This window comes from Tubulanus polymorphus, chromosome 2 (assembly GCF_964204645.1).
Source record: "Tubulanus polymorphus chromosome 2, tnTubPoly1.2, whole genome shotgun sequence".
NCBI classification, from domain to species: Eukaryota; Metazoa; Nemertea; class Palaeonemertea; order Tubulaniformes; family Tubulanidae; genus Tubulanus; species Tubulanus polymorphus.
Genome location: NC_134026.1, coordinates 4,179,992 through 4,200,301, shown reverse-complemented (window position 1 = coordinate 4,200,301; position 20,310 = coordinate 4,179,992). Strand labels below are relative to the sequence as shown.

At 39.4% G+C, this 20,310-nt stretch overlaps 3 protein-coding genes across 4 annotated transcripts; 2 read left to right on the top strand and 1 right to left on the bottom strand.

Moving 5' to 3' along the window:
* Positions 1-4,471: 4,471 nt before the first annotated feature.
* LOC141898593 (sideroflexin-5-like) lies at positions 4,472-8,157 on the top strand. Its single transcript, XM_074784575.1, has 11 exons — positions 4,472-4,886; positions 5,037-5,105; positions 5,179-5,283; positions 5,367-5,421; positions 6,169-6,194; positions 6,274-6,450; positions 6,834-6,924; positions 7,019-7,134; positions 7,214-7,299; positions 7,514-7,631; positions 7,721-8,157. The coding sequence occupies exons 1-11, from the start codon at positions 4,803-4,805 to the stop codon at positions 7,796-7,798; spliced, it is 1,005 nt and encodes a 334-aa protein (XP_074640676.1). The 5' UTR covers positions 4,472-4,802; the 3' UTR covers positions 7,799-8,157.
* A 634-nt stretch (positions 8,158-8,791) lies between these two features.
* On the bottom strand, positions 8,792-16,081 carry LOC141899727 (tyrosine-protein kinase SYK-like). Of its 2 annotated transcripts, none has more exons than XM_074786200.1 (16): positions 15,893-16,081; positions 14,934-15,242; positions 14,245-14,491; positions 13,890-14,044; positions 13,612-13,750; positions 13,447-13,525; positions 13,295-13,320; positions 12,967-13,000; positions 12,176-12,307; positions 11,986-12,092; positions 11,795-11,861; positions 11,617-11,707; positions 11,337-11,526; positions 11,111-11,251; positions 10,916-11,028; positions 8,792-10,760 (listed from the first exon to the last, which is right to left on the bottom strand). In XM_074786200.1, the coding sequence occupies exons 2-16, from the start codon at positions 15,131-15,133 to the stop codon at positions 10,688-10,690; spliced, it is 1,794 nt and encodes a 597-aa protein (XP_074642301.1). In that variant the 5' UTR covers positions 15,134-15,242; positions 15,893-16,081; the 3' UTR covers positions 8,792-10,687. The 2 variants fall into 2 exon arrangements, with proteins under 2 accessions (XP_074642301.1, XP_074642300.1); XM_074786199.1 differs by lacking the exon at positions 12,967-13,000 and adding an exon at positions 12,598-12,940.
* Positions 16,082-17,570: 1,489 nt separating this feature from the next.
* On the top strand, positions 17,571-19,413 carry LOC141900294 (uncharacterized). The gene is made up of 3 exons (XM_074787110.1): positions 17,571-17,655; positions 17,747-18,032; positions 18,153-19,413. The coding sequence occupies exons 1-3, from the start codon at positions 17,575-17,577 to the stop codon at positions 19,094-19,096; spliced, it is 1,311 nt and encodes a 436-aa protein (XP_074643211.1). The 5' UTR covers positions 17,571-17,574; the 3' UTR covers positions 19,097-19,413.
* Positions 19,414-20,310: the final 897 nt, after the last annotated feature.

Sequence of the window (20,310 nt, the reverse complement as noted above, 5' to 3'; positions counted from 1 at the left end):
TATTGAAATACCATGTTGGTTTCAACAACGCACATCACATGCACCAACAATTGGAACTGTTTCTCAGAACCGGAAGCGACATTCGTAAAAATGGCATTCTCAAAGGTTTTGACAATTTTCATGTTTTTGATGCTATCGTCCAAAGTTTGCTCAAATGGTTCTCACCGTCGACCTGAATACGACCAACAAAATATAAATGTAACCGCAGTACGCAATGGAATGTTTTACGAACTACCAAGAGTTATGGCTCAAGCACTTTTCCATCTTTCAGCCGCGGACAGGTCATCGTTCGTCAAAATGTGCCTGAACAAAATGTCGAAGATTTGTGCGCGTTCTTCAAAAGAAGATGGACATGTTTCATTTGGATGGAAGTCGACGGCTGATCGAACCGATGACAGAGATATGGAATTCCAGGATAGATTCTGGTCGGCGTATCAATGCACGATAGACAGCGACTTTCGTAAATGTCCATTGGATGGTGCGTGGGGGAAATGGGCGCATTGGTCAAAATGTGATATCGCCTGCGGTCACGGAATCCGTCGCAGAGAACGCCTCTGCAATAATCCCGCGCCCACTAATAATGGCTTGCCTTGTAATGGGTTTCTATTCGAAGAAAAAGAATGCAATGTTCATTGCCCAAATAGAAATAACCCCGGAATGGTGGTAGCTGAAGCCAACCTGGAAAGATTCCATGAAAGGAATCGTGAATTGAAACTACTATGCATAACAAATCATTGCAGTTACGGGGACGTGTTGAATATATTGAATCAGACTGAAAGGCAGAAGTACTGGTCGGTGTTGAATTGTTACAAATATTCTCAGGCATGTCCGGTTGATGGTGAATGGTCGGGTTGGGGTCATTGGAGCCATTGCTCAGCTGGATGTGGCGAGGGAGAACGGATACGAACACGCAGATGTAACAAACCTCACCCAACAAATGGCGGTAAATCTTGCGTTGGACACAATCGTGACGCCCGGAAATGTGTTAACGATAACTGTGAAGCTGATTTTATATTGTGGTCTGATTGGTCAAACTGGTCACCTTGTGATGTATCGTGTGGTACGGGCTTCCATGTCCGATTCCGGGAATGTTTGAAATCCAACAAAAATCGCAAATGTAAGGAAAACTCGCAAACGACTCAAAGCAAGGAGTGTTTGAATTTTGCCTGCCCTGTTAATGGAAGCTGGTCGCACTGGGATGAATGGAGCCGATGTGATAAATCATGTATGGTCGGACGCCGATTTAGAAAACGAACCTGCAATAACCCTAGCCCCGTCGGCGCTGGGAAAACCTGCGAAGGTTCTGGAACTGACGCTGAACAATGTTTCGATGCTCCGTGCGAAGACGAAAGTAAAATGGTTGCTGTATTCATGAGTACTGGACATCTTTTATACCCTCCCCGGGGTTTACCCAGTCTCGTATTGTCGATGTTTATACGACTCAGGTCGACACTTTCTGACGGCATTTTCGCGCAGCGGTTCCGAGCCAAATGTAAAGCAAATTCGTGCAGCGAATTGACGATGAGGCTCGCGAACGCGTTTGTAGTCGTGTCAATCAAGGTCGATGAAACCACCACGCAATTAAGTTCCACGAAGCAGCTCACGCCCGATAATTGGCACGATCTTTACTTGAACGTAGACAGGTATCGCATTTCGCTTACGATCGACGACGACTCACCAGTCGAAAAACGATTCGACCGAACACTGCCACCTGATACAAACTTCGACTTGCCTATGATCGTCGGAGGCGCTGAAAACAGGCGCGGTTTTTATGGCGAAATAGGGATTTTGCGTGTTAATTATAAACAATTGTTACTCGTACACAAAATTGGATGGCAAGGTCACGGACTCCCTGAGCGTCGAGGAGTCACCGGGAAAGATGTATTTGACGTCGAAGGAATGTACCCCCATTTCCATGGAGTTGAATATGGTATCCTTCCTTGTTGTGGCCATTCAAAACATAACGAAATCATATTATCGGTTATTTTACTTTTACACGATCTCGAGGGTCTGATTTTGTACAATAAGGGTACAAAAGGTAATTTTTTCTCGATGCAGTTACATCGTCGCCGGTTTCGGTTCTGTATCGGTGATAACCAACACTGTGTCTCAACAGACCCGGTCGAAATCGAAACTTGGTACTACGTCAAAATTCGCATAATAGGCAGCGACGCCGATATAAGCATTGACGGCGGATCACCTTACCAGGTGTCGGCAGTATCGAGTTATTATCAACCAGGAAACGTTCTCTACGTGGGAGGCGTCGGCCGGAACGATTGGAGCGCGGTTGCCCAACAGATCGACAACATCGGTGGGTTTTCTGGGATCGTGCATACGGTGACAATTGATAGCGATACCTTTGATATGGCTGATAGTATTTTGTATTGGCGTCTTGATGATACAATACCATCAGCATTGGCGAGTCTGGCCGAGTCGTATGAAGATGTTTACTTTGATAAAAAGGGCACGGTGACGCTTCTCTGTCATCAACCATCCGAACACGTTACTTGGTTGAAGGAAAATACCGTCGTACGTCAAAGCGAAACCATTCTGATTGCAGAGGATAAAAATGGCAACGGTATCCTCAAGGTCCGGTCTGTTAACAGAAAAGCTGATTTGGAAGGAGTTTACGCTTGCATGTTGCATAGAGGTCCACATTTCTCATTAGTTAAGGCATTTGCCGTCACTCTACTGGGATTTCCAAATTACGCAGGCATCGAACAAGATATTCAATTATCGGAAATAGCAACGTTAATAATATTTATTTTTATCGCTGGTCTGTTGGGTATACTGGTACTGGTGTATTTCATCGGTCAGCCAGGATCGATATCTGATAGTATGCTGGGTAATTTGCAGAAATTTAGATCGAATTTATCCAAGAGGGTTACAGATGTGTCCAAAAAGATGGACGTTCTTCGACGAAAGAAACCGTTTCCCTCGAATGAGTTGGTTGAATTTCACGAAGCGTTGGAAAAACCAGTAATGGATAGGGTTGCCGAGGAAGATGAAGCTGTAATTGAAAAGGCTATTGAAGAAAAACAGAATGATATAGAGCTCTGCGGTACGGGTAGCAAAACAATGAACATTGCGAAACAATCCAAGATATCGGTATTTCTGAGACCGTGTGCCAATGAAAACGTTTACGACGAATTTAGACATTGGAAACCAACTCGTATGCCGCCCACGACACCGAGTCTCGAACAGTTACGCCTTCGACGCTCACTTGCCCAGTACGGGGCAGAAAGCATCATCAATACATGTGAAAATATGGTAGAACGCTCAGCTTCTATTGTCCATACAGTAAAAGCAATCGACAGAGTTTTGCCCGAAATTGTAAACCCGGTCGCATCCGAATCGAACGGCAGTGACGTCATTAGTCGAGCTGATGTCGATATTATTAAAACACCATCGGAATGTATCACGTTGTCGTCGGGACGGCTGATTCCCAGTTGTCTGGCGAAGGATGAGCCGAACATTCAAAAACGTGATCTCAATTCTAAACATCAATTGCAAGCAGGCGATAAGCCTACCGATACTTCGATGCTTCATGCTACCGAATCTTGCATAATGGAAGGCTCTAGTGTTGCGTCCGATGATTTGGGTACAATATGAAAATCAGCAGGCGATCTTATTCGAACAGATGTAGCCTAAATATGATAATTCAGCGTAGAAATAATGGGGATGGAACAGATCAAGCTACCATACTCGAGAAATTTATTCATTGAATACCTTAAGAGTGATTACAGTACAAAAAAAAAAATACAATAAATTATTTTAGAAAATTACTCCTTATAAAATTTGAAGCATTAAATTTTCATTTCCCTGGTGATCGCAACCTCAATAACACTCTTCGATGTCAACCCTACGATGCCAAAAATCGCAGACGCCAGACGAGTTGAGCAGCTAGGAAACAATTCATGTTCTGTGCAAAATAACACAAAAAATTGTTGCTATTCATATGAAAAAAAATCGGCAATACAAGAAAAATGGCTCCGCCGAGAAAAAAGTTATAAATGTTAATATAGATTATTTTAGTGTGTTTTTAACGCAAAATGAAAATGGCCGCGACGTCGACTAGGCTGAAATGATGAACATGAATAGAACTTATTTTTCTCCGTGTTTTTGACTCAGCTAATGAATAACTATCAAAAGAATTATTTTTCCTGCACGTGTCGTGGAGACTGAGGACTTATACGATGAAATCCCGCTTTTATGTCGACTATATTACACAAGGCATCATCACACTGTAGCCGGTACATCTTATGACGACACCCCCCCCCCCCCATCTGTTTGGACCAGTCATATTTATGACTGGGTGCTTATAACCATTTTTCTTTTTCCATTTGTGTTCACCCTGGCCGCATGTAAGTTTACACATATCGGTTCAATAAAGTTTTTAAATTTGATTTGATTTTTTATCCCGTATACTGCTGCCCTCTGCGGTATAAATTCGGTTGAAAATATTAATTTGTGGAGCATTTTCTTCTCCAATTTTTTTATTTTTTCATGGATTTTTGGAATCTAAAGCTTTTGGCCCTAATTAATCTTATCCCCCACGGAGGACACATCCTCGAATTTTAGAGCCATAATAAATTTAATTTCAATTTAGTGAAATAACGTCTGAATTATTGCTGTTCCTATGAGACTCCAGTTCCAGCAGAATCCCACGACCCGCCGGTCCCAGAAATTGAAAAAGCAGAAATTCCAGTTCGTAATCGTACCTACTTTTCATTTTATTCAAATTGAGTACCATAATTTGCATTTGGACTGGTGGAGTATTTGAAAAAGTTTGAATCAATAAAATGGCTGTCAACAAATTGAAATCAGAAATTTTTGGTAAAGACGAATACCCAGAATTTGTACTCAATACAAGTAGATTTGATCAGGTACAGTAAAAGCCCTAAAAGTTATTTAAGGGCCAGACCAATGGAAATGTTGCTGTTGTTTTATATATGAATGATCATTCTACTTGTTACCAAAAGCAGTGATTATTGTAGATGGCAAATATATTTATTTTTGATATTTTTTCTTTTTAGCGGTCTTTCAGTGGTCGTCTGCGACACTTCATGGACATTACAGATCCTAGAACACTTTTTACATCAAAGGTAACAGTTTTCATTTCAAACGATGCCGATTCTACTTGCACTAGTTACCTATTTTCTGGTGACATCATTTCAGGCTAAGCTCAAGGAATCGATTGATCTAATAGAGGCGTTTAAACTGGGTTCATTACCAGCAGAAATAACCAACAAACAGTTATGGGAAGCTCAAAAGATAAAGCAGGTTAGACCTAGACAATGACGCATAATATTCCGGGATGTAAATCAGTATTGTTCAATGGACTATCTTTACTAATATTTTTCAAGGCCATCATCCATCCTGATACTGGAGAGAAGATTCTTGCACCGTTCAGAATGTCCGGTGAGTAAAAACAGATTGAGTATCGTTTCTGTTAGATGTCATGTTTGAATAGATGCGTAGATTATCTTCTGTCACCTGGGCCCAGTTTCACAAACAAGTTAAACTCAAATTTTTGGTGTAATTGCCATTGGTTACTTCATGTTTTCAATGAGGACAACAATTAAAACATAACTGTTTTAGGCTTAAACTTTTTCGTGAAACCGGGCCCTGTACTTATTTTTTAACCCACTTGTTTTAATCCTCTTGGACTTAAATCTCAGTTAGCTATTGCATTCACTGTTTGTCCGTCTGTCTGTTGGGAAGGGATCTTAAAACAGGCAGGTTTTTCGATCAGTCAATTTTACATAATAATTATGTAAAATAATAATTATTAATTGGTGGCAGTGTTAGTGTCATGTGTAGATGCATGGTTCACCAAACGACATTAAATAGTGGAATATTGTGATATTTCCATACGAAGTGGTGCCTTGACCTATTTTTTCACCGCAATCGATTGCATAATTGTAGTCCACGACAAGTTCTATGATTGTGGTGTATTTCATAATCTTCTCTTGAAAATAAACTATATATATAATCAATGATTACTGTATTTGTTCACCATTTGTTGAATGTCGAAATTGTCAAGCATGTCACCTAGTGTGCATGGTATCCTTGGACCCATAGTTTCATTTGATATTGTTTGTATCAGTGTTCAGGTTGTATGTTTTATTTCATTTTCATTTTCTTTGATTAATCCTGTCTTTGCAGGTTATGTGCCTTTTGGCTCCCCTATAGTGAGTAAGCAAATGTCAAGAGTGTTAACGTAAAATATACGGGAATGGAGTTTTAGATGTTGTTGTTTTACACTTTCAGGTTGTCGGTTTGTTATTGCCGAATCCTACGCTGAGAGCTACCGTCTTCTGGCAGTGGTTGAACCAAAGTCACAATGCCTGTGTGAATTTTGCTAACCGAAATGCGACCAAACCGACACCTATGAAACGATTTTTGGTAGGATACATCGGCGCAGTCACTACTGCTGTCTCAATTGCTGTAAGTCATTTGAGAAATTGATTTTGGATCAGAAGCTGTCACTTAAAGTCTATAATGACAATAAACATATCTAAATGAAAAATGTTAGCCGCTAAACACAAGGCAGTTCCACAGTCCTTGGAATAGATTGACTCAAGAGTTATACACTAGACTCCGTTCAAGTCAAACCTTTTAGAGCCGAATTAAATACGTCAAACTTGGGTGATAACCGAATCCGATATTTCATATTTCATAAATATTGACACCAAAATACTTCAACAGACATCTAGGTTGATAGGATCCAACTCAGCGGAGATCTACTGTATTAGTTCATTTTCAGTGAGTAATTTCTTCACTCACGTCTGTGCAATCGGGTCATCAATTCTGTTGTTTAAAATCTTCAGCTTGGTCTCAGCGTGCTCATCAAGAGAGCCAATAGATTTACACCCGCGACGAAAATGCTCATTCAAAAGTTTGTGCCTTTTCCAGCAGTAGGTAAGTAAGATACACACGTAGAATGCTTAGCCACCATAAATACAATATCATATTGATATTATCACTGAACTTGTGTTTTTAAATATTTTCATAGCTGCCGCGAGTACATGTAATGTCATTCTGATGAGGAATAATGAACTGTCTGAAGGTATTGAAGTTTATGATGCAAACGAAAATGCTGTAGGAACGTCAGTGCTGGCTGCGAAAAAGGTTTGCAGTTTATCTGAGTTTGTTTAATATTCGGTCTATCTATGCTAATAGTGACCGTGCTCTGTTTCTCTATTTCCAGGCTCTAAAGGAGATGGCTTTTACACGTGCCTTTTTGCCTGCTCCAATTCTGCTGATACCACCTACAGCAATGGCATTGTTTGAAAGGTAAAGACTAATTTAAAGAATCTAAACAGGAAAAAAATTCTGTGCAACGCACACGGCAAAACCGTTGTTTCATTAAAACGGAAAACGTTTTGAGTAAAAGGTTTTACCCGCAAACGATAAAGCACAAGAAAAAATGCACCAAAATGTTTTTCCGTGCCATTTGTACGGGCTTTTATGTACAATACAATGTATTTGCAAATTTCATTCATTGCAGAACTAAGTTTTTGAGACGTTTTCCGAAGATGCACTTGCCGATCAACGCAACAGTTACAACGCTATCATTTGCATTCGCCTTGCCATTGGCTATTGCCTTATTTCCACAGATTTCTCAGGTAAGTTTGTCTGTCATCTGTGTACAACGATGATTCGGAAACAACGTCAATATTGTTGATATGCTTGTTGATATTTTTGTCGGTTGCAGGTAAAAACTTCTGATCTCGAGGATGAAATACAACAGAAAACAAAGGAAAGTATTCTGTATTATAATAAGGGTCTCTGAACGGAAGGAAGTCATCGGTAGAAACGCAATACTATGATTTACTATGAAACATGGCAATTAAGTTGTGATGATGAAACTTTCTATGCTGGTATTTTTGATTGATAATTGATATACATGGTGCTCTTTTCCTTGTACGGTATGATTTACCTATGTTTGTATTATTATTCTAAGCAATCATGTCCCACTATGATGTGAAATCTAGTATAGAATACGTATTTACACGACTGTGTATGTTGACGATTTAAATCTTTGTTATCATATTGACTTTTTACTGGTACTATGACCAGATAGGGCGAAATAGAGGCCCTCTAAGTTTATGAAATATGTATTCATATTACACAAAAATATAATTCTTAATTTGCACAATTAGTTGTTGACCTCGCTCTTGTGTTACTAGTCTATGGAAGAGGAATGAGGTGATGCATTACTTGTAAAGGGTCGGATTTGTAGGGGCCTATTTAGTCGAAGTAGGTTGCTATTATGGGGGCTGAGGTACCCTTGTGCTAGACATGTTCGGTTGGGAGTCTGTCCTGTTTGATTGTTTACTCCGTTAACTCAAGTCATGAACCTGAGCGAAATGAACTGGCTTTATGGCTTCAATTCAATATGTCACCCATTGCTCAGAGACCTTAAAATAGCGTACTCCGTAAGAGTGCTCCTGTGTGCTTGATAGTTTTAGATAACGGACTGAACAGGTTAGCCGACGCAAGTATCCCTAACAAAACCAGGGTCCCTACAGATCAGTCATGGATGTTAAGAGTTACAGAGGAGAAAATTTCATATTTCAAGGACGCATTTTGCACAAATTAGTTTCAAGCACCTTCAAAAGCATGTTCTATTTGGAAGGAGTTTTTAAGGAATCAAGGAGTAGAAGGGACCTGAAAACAGGGCTATTGATGTATTTATTTCCCTTGATGAGAATTGTTATCTCTTATGTCCACAGAATTACACATGCTTCACAACAAACTTCATCAATATATTTAAATCGTTGAAAAGATCTTTATTGTCTTCTGTGACAGTAGTCAAATCTCGACTATACTAGAGCATACATACATCAAAAACACAGCCAATTGCATTAGCCAAACATACGATACATCCATAATAAAACATGCAGAGGCAGAAAATATTTTTCCTTTCCTATATGATGAATACACTTGGTACAGTACCAATCAATTGAAAGCCAACAACAAATGGATCACAATATAGAACACTAAATCTTGCGTAATCAATCGAATTAACAATTGTGAATTATCCAATTGTTCAAATATTCGATACCTTCTCGAAAACTCCCCGCACAGCCCTTTAACCCCAATACCCTGTTCTTCCAAACTTAAGAAAAATGATGATTTATATTCGCTCATTGAACTGCTAACGTGATTCTGCGAAAAATAAGCGACATCGTCGAAAACGTACAAATAGGGATTGTTAATTGTAAAATTCACAATTCATTCTTAAAATTTACCTAAAACTGATGACGAAAATCAAACCACGTAGCACATTGAATGTATAAACGAAGCACAGTGTATTCTACACAAAATACTGCCTATAAAGTATATCCATTGCTAGTCATTCATTTATTGACTGGACTAAACATACTAATATATAAAGACACTAATAATATCAAAATTTCCATTTACGAAGCAGACAATTATCTTTACACAGTTAAGTATATCGTATATGGTTAAGAAATACTCTTTATTGCATATCACAGTTCAATCATAGGTTACATCTATCATTATCAATTGCAGTTACAAAAGGCATCCATGTATAACTAGAATATTGTGTAAATCATCAGCGATAACAAAAAATAAATAAATTGGCTCAAAAGTAAAATCCGAAGGCATCGTTTCATTGAGTTAGTGTGAGATAAATCAAAACATCTATAAAAACATAGTATTGTGCTGTTCAAAAAACGTTCAGCATCGCCTTCTTGTGCTTATTTTACACCCTACATCAACAGCATCTTATTACATTATATGAATTTTCTCTCTTTATTAACTATCTCAACTTCTTGATTATCATTACTGATGACCCAGTTAAACAGATGAGGTTCTAACCAAAGACATTTTTTGGCAGTTATCAAACTCCAATGAACAGTTACAAAATACAGTACATTTGATTTATATTTATCATCATCAGGAATGTGATCATTTTATGAATTGGACGAAAATACATATCGATCTCGTACAGACAGTGGTAATCATGAACGGATATCATAGCAAAAACGGTCTCGATGAAAACACCTTTTTCTAAAACTAGTTTTATGATTGTCAGTGGTTTCACATGATGTAAAAAATGGCAAAATATTAGAAGAACAGAACGCTTAATTCGGATCAGTTTGGCCGAAGTTTACAAAAATGTATCCATAGATGGACCGTAAATAATATGTGGGTTACATCAAACTCTTGAATAAACCGATCCGGATCATTGACCGAAATAGAAAGACATCGAAAATCAAAGAAAAAAGATGCACACAAGTTGACACCGTGATAGATTATCAGTTTTTGGCCACTTGAAAATGCCAAGTACACATGAATTTAAGATGAATAGGGAGACTATTATTGTATCGTGCTCAGAGGCAGGCATTGGATATTGAAGCAGTCTATAGCACCTTCATTATATACATTAATATACATTTATATCTATAACATATACGTGGCACAGTAGATATTAGGTAATCGATAACATATCATATACATGCACATAGGAAACTTGAATACACGTGACATCTCTTTGAAAAGATTTCATCTATTATACTGCGTCAGTTTAGAGCACGATGCTCCGACTTAGGCTTTTTGAATGTCAGCAACTCTTGTTTATATATGTGCTGGCAATGATGGTAGATGTAGTATGTTTTTTTATTGCATCGTGGAAGAGGCGCTTTCCATCTCATATTTCGCTGAACTCAACGAATTTCTGCAGTATCACGACGAGGTCCTTGAATGACGGCCGATCGGCACTCCTGAAATAGGATACCATTCGCTTTAGCCTAAATATCACCCGATATGAGTGCGACCAGAATTGATTTCTCAGCAACGACTAAAATTGCTCGATCGTTTCACAGCAAATCTCTCTAAGGTTAAATTCGCCTCGATGCAAATCTAACGAAAAACTTACTCGTATTTCCAGCAATTCCACATGACTTCATATAGAGCATCAGAGCATTCTTTCGGTTTTTCTAAACGTTTGTTGTCTTGCAACAACTGAGCAAGTTGTGGGCCTACCACACCCTGCAAAATACATGAAAATATCGTCATCATTAACGGTACAAGAAAATCAGCAACTGTTATCTATAACGCAATAAGATCTTACTTTGTAAGGTTTCGCTCCGTAGCTAAATGTTTCCCACATTGTCACGCCAAAACTCCAGACATCTGATTTAGTAGAGAACCGATGGTAAAATAGACATTCAGGGGCGTACCATTTCAGTGGCCACCGAGAGTTGGCATTGGCCTGAAAAATACGTCAATATCCATGTACCAGTAAATAGCCATTGAATTAGTAAACTACATCACATGTGTTTATCACACAGGCCTACCTTGTAGTAATCTTCATCGAGATTCAGTGCTCGTGACATACCGAAATCACTTATTTTGACAAACTGCGGATTTGCTAACAAGACGTTTCTGGCAGCGAGATCCCTGTGAACGAAGTTGACCGATTCCAGGTATTCCATGCCCATAGCTACCTCATATACGAGAGTAACCAACTCGTGTTGGGTCAATGACCTATTCGAACAAACAACAAAATCGGCGATTATTCTATGAAATCACACATACCCCAGTACCCGATATTCATTCATGGAGATGTGAATATACCCTTGTTTCCGTTGATTCTTCAGGTAGCGATTCAGCTGTCCATATGGTGCTAATTCCATAACAAGCATGAACTGCTCTGCATTGCATATTCCTATATAAGTAGAAGTAAGTAACACATTTAATCCGTTCAGACATTCATTTGATTCAAGGTCCTTCATAGAATTTTCTCTCAACATACCTATCAAACGGATAACGTGTCGATGATTCAAACCTTGCATGATTTTTGCTTCCTTCAGGAGAGATTGCTAAAAAAAGAAATTGACATTCTTCACCAAACTCGAAGAACTAGTTACCCAGGCGCGTCACACTTGAAGCGAAATATTTGCAACGAAATCGCTGTATGGCAGAGCTCACTCCTAAAATCATTACCTTATCGGCTTCACTATCATTTTTCAGCGTTTTTACAGCAACTGGGATCTCTTTTCGGCCCCTTGTTATATAGATACCTTTAACTACATCTCCAAAATTGCCAGATCCTAAAAAGTCATCAGCACCAGACGTGTTTCAATATACTAATATGGTAAATCCGAACATTTGATGTATAAACGTTATACAATACCTAATGTTTCTTGAAGTACAAGATCATTTCTTGAGAGGTCGAATGTTTCATCATTTCTCGGTACTTTTTCGTAAATCTTCTCCAAGTCGGCTGAATTGTGCAGTTCCCGAGGATGAATGGGAGCTTGTAGGCCTGTATTCAAAAACGATTCATACAAGCATGACAATTCGATTTAAAGCATTCTAGGCAACAATCATTTATGCGATATAGGAAAAGTTTACGCAATATTAGGTCGAAATAATAACAACTATGAAATAATTTTCATCGTAAATTATGGCTAATCAACAATAATTGTGAAGCTCAAAAATTATGGAATGTAATTGAAGCTAGCCAGAGCTAGAAAATATATTGATTCTTATTGAAACTGTTTGAATTGTATGATTGATTTTCTTGGAAAAGTTTATCGATACAAAATGACACACCCGGTGCAGTAGGATTCGACTCGTCTAGCAGTGATGAGTTGTTGGAATGGTGCCCATTCATTTGTCGTCGTCGAGCGGAAGCCGGAGGAGGTGGTTCTAGTGCACAAGCGCCGTCGCGTTGGCTGGAAGAGCGTCGTCGATGATTAAGCTGTTCAGTGGGAGGTGGGGTAAGCGGTAACGGAGCCGATGGACGTCTGCTACCAACAAGCGGTCGAGGATCGATCGGGAGAGGCGGAACTTCGCACGGAGGCATGGAATCGGGAGTAGACGGCGTTGAGGGATATCTGCCAACTTGATCGAATAACGGCCTGTATACAGACCCTTCTTCGGTGTGCAGACGGAACTGCGTAGAATATAAACAATACGTACGTGAACAAGCTTCATAATCAGAATCATTCATGAACTATCAATACAAATATTCATAGAAGCAATTTTTATGTTGTTATCAATTTTTCATATAATATTCAGCTCAACTAAGTTCTTTTATTAATCAATGGATTATTATCTGAATCCATAATATTCAGCTCAACTAAGTTCTTTTATTAATCAATGGATTAATATCCGATTCCATCTGCAGAACATGTTAGGATAACTCAAACATTAAAACAATTCATAACAAGAACAAATTTATCACGATTTTAATTCATAACAAGAACGAATTTATCACGATTTTAATTCATAACCGATAGGTACTTACTCGGTAGTCATTATTCCACTGATCATCTGGAATATCAAATGAAGACATTGCAATTTGAGGGCACTGAACGACCCGTGTTCTTTTATTCGCAAATGATAAAACGTGTGTACTGAAGTTTCTTGATCGAATAAAACTAGGAAGAAAGCACTAACCTCGTTTATTGGGATCAGCGCAGGGTACGGTGAATTTTGTGCGAAGACCTCCGATAATGCCAAAATAATTATCGACAAACTGAAGAAATGAAGATAAAACATTTAAATGAGATGATCGAAATATCCCAAAGGCGTTTATTTACGGACGATGAATGGCGCACTTACTGCCATGATGCTCTTATGCTCGGAACCATTCGGGAGCGAATACGTTCCATTCTCATTATGGTTTATGATGTAATGGAAGATCTCTTTTCCATCGCATAGACTCAATCGGAAGGAGTTCTCTTCTCTGCTATGGCGAATACTGAAAACAGAAATACATATTTCCACTACTGAACATAAACTGCGTACAGAGCTCACGACTTTTGACTAATTTCAAAAATTTTAATCAAATTCCTGTGCCAAATCTTTAAGCATATTTTATGGTAATAATATAGACTCACATGAATTTCCCTTCAACGATTCCAGTTTTCTTTATTCTTTTCTCAGCTTCGTTTCTGTCAATTTTTCCATGAAACCAGCTCATCTTTGTGTGCAGGTCCTTAGCGACTGCCTGAAAACTTTGATCGCGTTGAGCTTCCATAACAACTTCAATATCCTACGAAGTAATATTCATTAGAACAAAGATCAATTCTTGTAACCCAGTGATCACCCAGTGAGACCAGCCCCTTAAACACATCAGTCAAAACGGGTTGAAATAATGGTCTTATACAACGCATGAAACAGACCCATGGTCCAGGGGAGAGTCTTCCTTTGTGATTTAGACAATTCTAAATCGAAAGATAGCTTACTACTTACCTGTTTTGGAACACCGTTGCGTTTCAGCTTTTCACGAACCATCGCCTCCATAGTCGCCATTGTGATGCCTCGGAAGGCCATAGGATATGTTTCGGCATTTCGACAGCATGGGAACTGTAGTTTAGCAGGCAGTCCAATCGGAGTCTCACCATAGTAGTCGACCATCTGTATCGGATCAATGAATTTCATACCATTCGGTATTGACATAAATCCATCATCAGTTCGTTCCACTTTGAAATGTAATATGCTACAAAAGTCAAATCACTTTTTATGATAATAGAGTAGGCCCTAAATCTTGCACCAATTCGCACAAATAAGGCACTGCAATATGGCATGAGCCATTTATTGAAAATTAGTGACTTAACCTATTTGAATTATCAATTATGTCTTCTAACTTGTGATTAATAGAGTTAACTCAAGTTAAAATCAGTGCATTTTCAATGAGTTAACTTTGCACAGAGTAAAATCTTAACACAGAACTGTGGAACTGGGTGCTGCAGGCTAAGCCAGTATCTTCAATCAGCAAACACTGGAAAATTTGGGTGTATATGTAGGGCTATAGTATTCTGGATTTAGGGCCTATAGAAACACAAATCTTGGCTTCATCAAGACATGTTCATAGTATACGATATTGAGAGGTTTTTATTACAACGATAAAAATTTCTCGGTATTGCATATTAGGTACTCACGCACTACTAGCATCGCACAAAGTCAAAACGTATGCGCCGAACACTGACATGCTTTCGCGCAGAAGGAATAAACCTTTGCAGGCTCCGACGGCGTTGAAGAGTTCCTCGGCATCTTCCCGCGCGATGCGTCCCCAGAAATACGGTACAGCGGAAAGCTCCGAACACGTTGTACGCCTGTCCAACGGTGAATAGCCCGACATCCTTAGTCAACGTCGAATGTTTCGCAGAGACGTGGAATATGATCTCCCATCAGTTACTAATCGAAGAGAGCAAATGCTCGCATTTTTTCACGCTATAGTCGTGTCAATCCTATAATCAAAATGGGTGAGAAATGCTACATTTCAGTTCATCTCAATAGGTAATAAACAAATATAACCCATTTCACGTCATCGCGGTCCTATTTAGGCCTAAGTCATCATCGCTTGCCAGGGTTTGCCTCCCGCCAAAACTCATGCCAACGCTAATGTGGCCACAAACACGGCCAGTAAAGCTTATCATTTTCCAGACTCCCTATCATATTTTCCTAAGCTTAAGCCAGATAACCCTTGCCTTTAGGTCTCGGACCAATTTCGCTGGTCCCAGTTTAGTCCAAGCCAGGCGTGCTCATTGGTTATATAAATATAAAGACTGGTGTGGCTACTGAGTGACAACCTCTCCAACTTAGAAATCTTTGACCGGGTAATAGACCGATGTCAATGCAAGAAGTGTGCGCCAGGATTATCGTTGTGAGAGGGAGGCAATCACACCCTGGCAAGCAAGAAAGACAAAATAGTTAAACACAAATTATAGTCTGAATACCAGTCAATGTTACGTGAACGACGACTAGGTACTAGACTACACAAATTATTTTCTTGCTTCACTTCGATCATCCAATCAGGAAATAACGAGAATCACACATTATTGATTTGAATTGAACGACTGACGGGATTTTTTGACGTTTATAGTTTAAAATCACTCACACAATGACAATCCAGTTTTTCTTGTCACCAAAATAAAGAGCAGTCAGATAACAGTCACAATATCAGCTTTCTAGAACCTGGTGAAAGGCCTCAATTTCTGAATGAAAAACACAATCAAATCACGGATATACTCTCTCAGAAAAATAACGTTATTTTTGGTTTATTAGTCAGAACACATATGGTTTACTTCCTGGTTCTTCTCATTGTTAGTACGGTTACAGGCCTGAAGATGGCAGTAGAAGACGATAACTCACTTGCCGATAGACACGCATTTTTTCCTAGGGCGAAATAGGGCAGTTTCAATCAAGGCTGCCCGGCCTCCCTAGCCACTATATTCATGGCTATTTTCTTACCAAAAAAAGAAAAAAAATTTTATCTCTTATCTTTCTGATAATCATTTTTTGCGCACACCCAAAAAACCTTTATTCATCAATAAGATGATGCTGACAGTATAAGCTTACGGAAAAATGAGAAGAAATTTTTGATCGCGTTTAGGCGTGCGCACTTTTCTCGATCTCATGATATGTTCAATCACAAAACAAAATTGAATATTTGTTGAACTTGCACATACTCTCTCTTGATACTGTTTTTGTTATCCCCCAGTGTCCGTACCTACTGAGTTCAATTGCTCTACAACTAGCGCTCCCAGCCCAGTTTACTTTCACTTTTGGATTTTTCTAAGTTGAAAGAATCCTTTTTTGTCTGAGGCAGGCAAAAGTTTTTCCAGGAGTACCAAGTTGAACTATGAACCTATTTGATTTTAGTTTGACGACCCCGTTTTGAAATTTAATTCACTTATTAACAACGACATCAGTACAATACTTATGCATGCATTTGATAACGATTTTGATGGTTAAAACTGCTTGGAAATCAATAGCGTCCTGGCGATGCTTCGCTCGAAATGTCCACTGCAACAAAATCCATCTTTAATTAACGTGGTTAAAGTCTATTTATTTTTGATTGTCCACGATCTTTTTGGGATATTTCGCTTAATTTTGAGTGTGCACACCTCAAATAGGTCTTAATCGAATCAGTAGAGTTGTGCAGTCCAGATAAATCATCGTTTTTATATCCATTTTGTACCGAGTGGAAGGATTGATGAATATTCTCGAAAATTGAGGTTTAAATCGGCGAGAAAGACCGCCATTTTGTTCCAGTTTGTTTACTTCTTTATGCAAATGAAATTTTATTATTTTAGGTCAAATATCTAACTTACGATATACAAACATAAAGACTTTTTGTCTATCAATCAGTTAAATTAGTATAATTCTCAAAGTGGAAAAACCAAGAAAGGATATGCCACTGCCATGGCGCCAGGTTAAGAACTATTAAAATGTGGGCGCCGATCAGTCCGGGCATTACCGTACTCGGACACACCGATTTCAGTGCATGCAGCGCAATCGAATGCTCTTGATTTTGTCAGGACCAGCCCGGGCGCCCATGGGCTCGTTTCAACGGGGCCTATACTACTATAACGTACGCACTTTAGAATTCATTCATCCATTAAATCTACCATTCATTGGTGTGCAGAACCGATCGAGATCTGTCGGAATAATGCTGTACTGAAATCACACATATTCATAAAACATTTTAATAGCTAAGGGTCACATGCGGCCACTGAATCATCGCGTATCAACTTATCGACAAAAATATTCACATTGACCATTCTCTACACTGACGGTATGTCTATTAATATTCCTGATCGTGGTACTCTGAGAAGGTACATGGAAGTCATCCTTCTTTTATTGTTTCATGTCTCATACGTAAGTTCATTTCGAAGCCAATTATATTATCTTTACTTTTTAGTTTGAATGATGTACCGTCACATTTTTGTATAATATTGTACATTTTCAGTCATCTGTGTTGCTCAATTTGGGAGTAATTATGTATGACATCCAGGCACAAAACAAGAAAAGTATCAACGATTCTACATATTTGTATATCTCGCAAGGACTTGGCTGCTTTTTGGCAAATATTTCAATATTAGTCGGATCGACCATGCTAAAAGCGAAGTATTTATTGCTAATCTCAATGTTGTTCCCGGGAATTTTCTGGATGATCGTCGGATTTAGTAGCAATTTCATATTGACTAATACGTGTGTTTTCTTAGCCACGCTCTTTGCAGAAGCAACGTCAGTTGGTATGTACAGCGCACATATGCCTAGTTGAAATGAATATATTAGTTGATTTTATTCTAATCGTATATACGTAATAATCTATCTGTCATAACTTACGTTGAATTTCATTTTTTCCTTTATAGTTTCTTTGGTGTATTGTTCGGAGATTTGGGGTGTTAAAAGTGCGACCATCTTCAATACAGTTCTGACCGGGATTCCCATTGGCAATATCATTTCGCCTCTACTCTATACGCCATTTTTATCGGAAAGCGCAGTTAAACACAGCCAGCAAGCTAACGCTCAGAGGATCGGATGTTACGAACGACACAAACTTGATGGTAACTGGTCTAACAGTACTCTCGAAATGAAACCAGTCACACCGGATATCCAAATATATATCCCGATATGCATCAATTCTGCTGTTTTCATCGTAGTTGCGATTTTCTTTTACGTTTGTCAAATCGGAAATCAGCATCGATTACCATACGAAGAGTTGGACAAATGTTCGACACAGAGCACGACATCGGATAAAAAAGGAACGTTTTTGGGATTTCTTGTATTAGCTTGTGTTGGTGGAATAATCTCTGTAATTGGTAATCTAACTACCCAGTTCGCGGTGGAATGTTACGAAGGCACTTCAACCGTTGGAGCTGCCCATCTGCTCAGCGTTTATCAAGCCATAGTAATGATCGATAGGATCGTAATGACAATATTTCTACAGTTTACAGGAACCACGAAACTTCTCTGTATACATCTACTAATAGGGCTAAGTGGAGTACTGTTGCTAACCTTTACTGTTGGAGACAGGGAAACCCTTTGGGTATCGTTTGTAACTATGGGTGTCGCCATCGGATCTGCGTTCCCAATGTCGTTTGGTTGGGTGAAAGAACGATTTTCACCAAGTCCGATACAATTCACAATAGTCATATTTGGAGCTAGCACCGGAGTGGCGTTCTCTCCAATTGCGTCAATCATCATTAACCACACAGCCGTTTTCAGTTATAGCGCCATACTTACGTCACTATTTGCTGGAGGCTGCTTAATAGTCGTTCTTACTGAGTGTGTCCGATTACTTTGCAAAATATGAAAACAACGAACGAAAGAAAAATTAACAATAAACAGTTGTTTGATCAAATACTGTAGTTCTAATGTAAAGTGGCATGCTAGATTCAAGGCCCCGGACACGTGGCGAAAATGTGTATGTAAACTGTGCTGCGCCAAATTGTGCGGGTGATTTTTCCGGCACCTTTTGCCAAATATGTATCGATGATTTGATGATTTTCACCACGGTTTGCGCTGCTCATGTTGCCATCGCGCACGCGTTATTACCTAAAAACTGATGTATTAATCCTGGAAAAGAAAATCGTTCATTTATTTCATGAGTTTCGCTTTGTACGTGTATGATACTGGACTATTCTATAGAATTAATAAAAATTTCTGCTTTCAAGACTCTCGATCTGGATTTTTTTTTTGTAATGGGAAAATTACTTAATATTCAAGTATATTCTCACTTCCTGTTATGCGGACTAGTACAAAATATGAGTAAAACCGGGACCTCCAAGGCGACGGCATCAAACCACCCCCCCCCCCCCCCCAACACAAACGTCCCAAAATACAAACCAAAGAACGTTAGGCATTCTATGAAAACGGCAACCGGTCAAGATTTGATCACACGCAAGCCCTACAGGACTGAACCCCCCCCCCCTAATCGAAGATATACGGGCGTAGGTCGGCCTTGCGACCCGATTGTCTGCGACTGGGTGCGCCTAGTTGCTCCCAGTCGCAAGAGCGCGTAGGTCGGACTGACTGCGACTGGCGTCGCTGGCAGTCGCGCAAGGGAGCGTAGGTCGGTCGGTCGTTGCGACGCGATCGTTGCTGGCGATTGCAGTGAGTCGCGTCCCAGTGAGTCGCAAGCCGTCGCAAGGCCGACCTACACCCGGCTTAAGACGAAATAGAGAGCGTAAGCTTCATCGGCAGCGTTAATCTGGCCAGATCACAGGGAACGCAACCCCTCAAAACTTTGGAAGCAATTTATGATTGCTGCGGCCAATTGCCGATTTTCTGCAAAAAAATTTGACATTATGTCATTATTCCTTAAGTACAGAATCATCAGGCTACAGACGTTCAAATCCTTTGTTACACAAGTAAGTAAGACGGGGGGGGGGGTACTAGAGCAAACTCATCTCGGGAACTGACAGCCGTAAGCAGAAAACTGATAATTCTATAATCTGAGTGGTCAAAAGGCTCGCATAAAACTACACGAAGTGAAACATCATATGTCCCACTCCATCGTAGCAAACT

Excerpts from the sequence above, each read along its gene's own strand:
- LOC141898593 (XM_074784575.1), top strand. The coding sequence starts at position 4,803 with ATGGCTGTCAACAAATTGAAATCAGAAATTTTTGGTAAAGACGAATAC. Across the intron at positions 4,887-5,036 it reads ATACAAGTAGATTTGATCAG|CGGTCTTTCAGTGGTCGTCT; the intron begins GTACAGTAAAAG and ends TTTTCTTTTTAG. Across the intron at positions 5,106-5,178 it reads GAACACTTTTTACATCAAAG|GCTAAGCTCAAGGAATCGAT; the intron begins GTAACAGTTTTC and ends ACATCATTTCAG.
- LOC141899727 (XM_074786199.1), bottom strand. The coding sequence starts at position 15,133 with ATGTCGGGCTATTCACCGTTGGACAGGCGTACAACGTGTTCGGAGCTT. Across the intron at positions 12,308-12,597 it reads GTCGAATCCTACTGCACCGG|GCCTACAAGCTCCCATTCAT; the intron begins GTGTGTCATTTT and ends TTTTGAATACAG. Across the intron at positions 11,252-11,336 it reads TCGATGAAGATTACTACAAG|GCCAATGCCAACTCTCGGTG; the intron begins GTAGGCCTGTGT and ends CGTATTTTTCAG.
- LOC141900294 (XM_074787110.1), top strand. The coding sequence starts at position 17,575 with ATGTCTATTAATATTCCTGATCGTGGTACTCTGAGAAGGTACATGGAA. Across the intron at positions 17,656-17,746 it reads TATTGTTTCATGTCTCATAC|TCATCTGTGTTGCTCAATTT; the intron begins GTAAGTTCATTT and ends GTACATTTTCAG. Across the intron at positions 18,033-18,152 it reads TGCAGAAGCAACGTCAGTTG|TTTCTTTGGTGTATTGTTCG; the intron begins GTATGTACAGCG and ends TTTCCTTTATAG.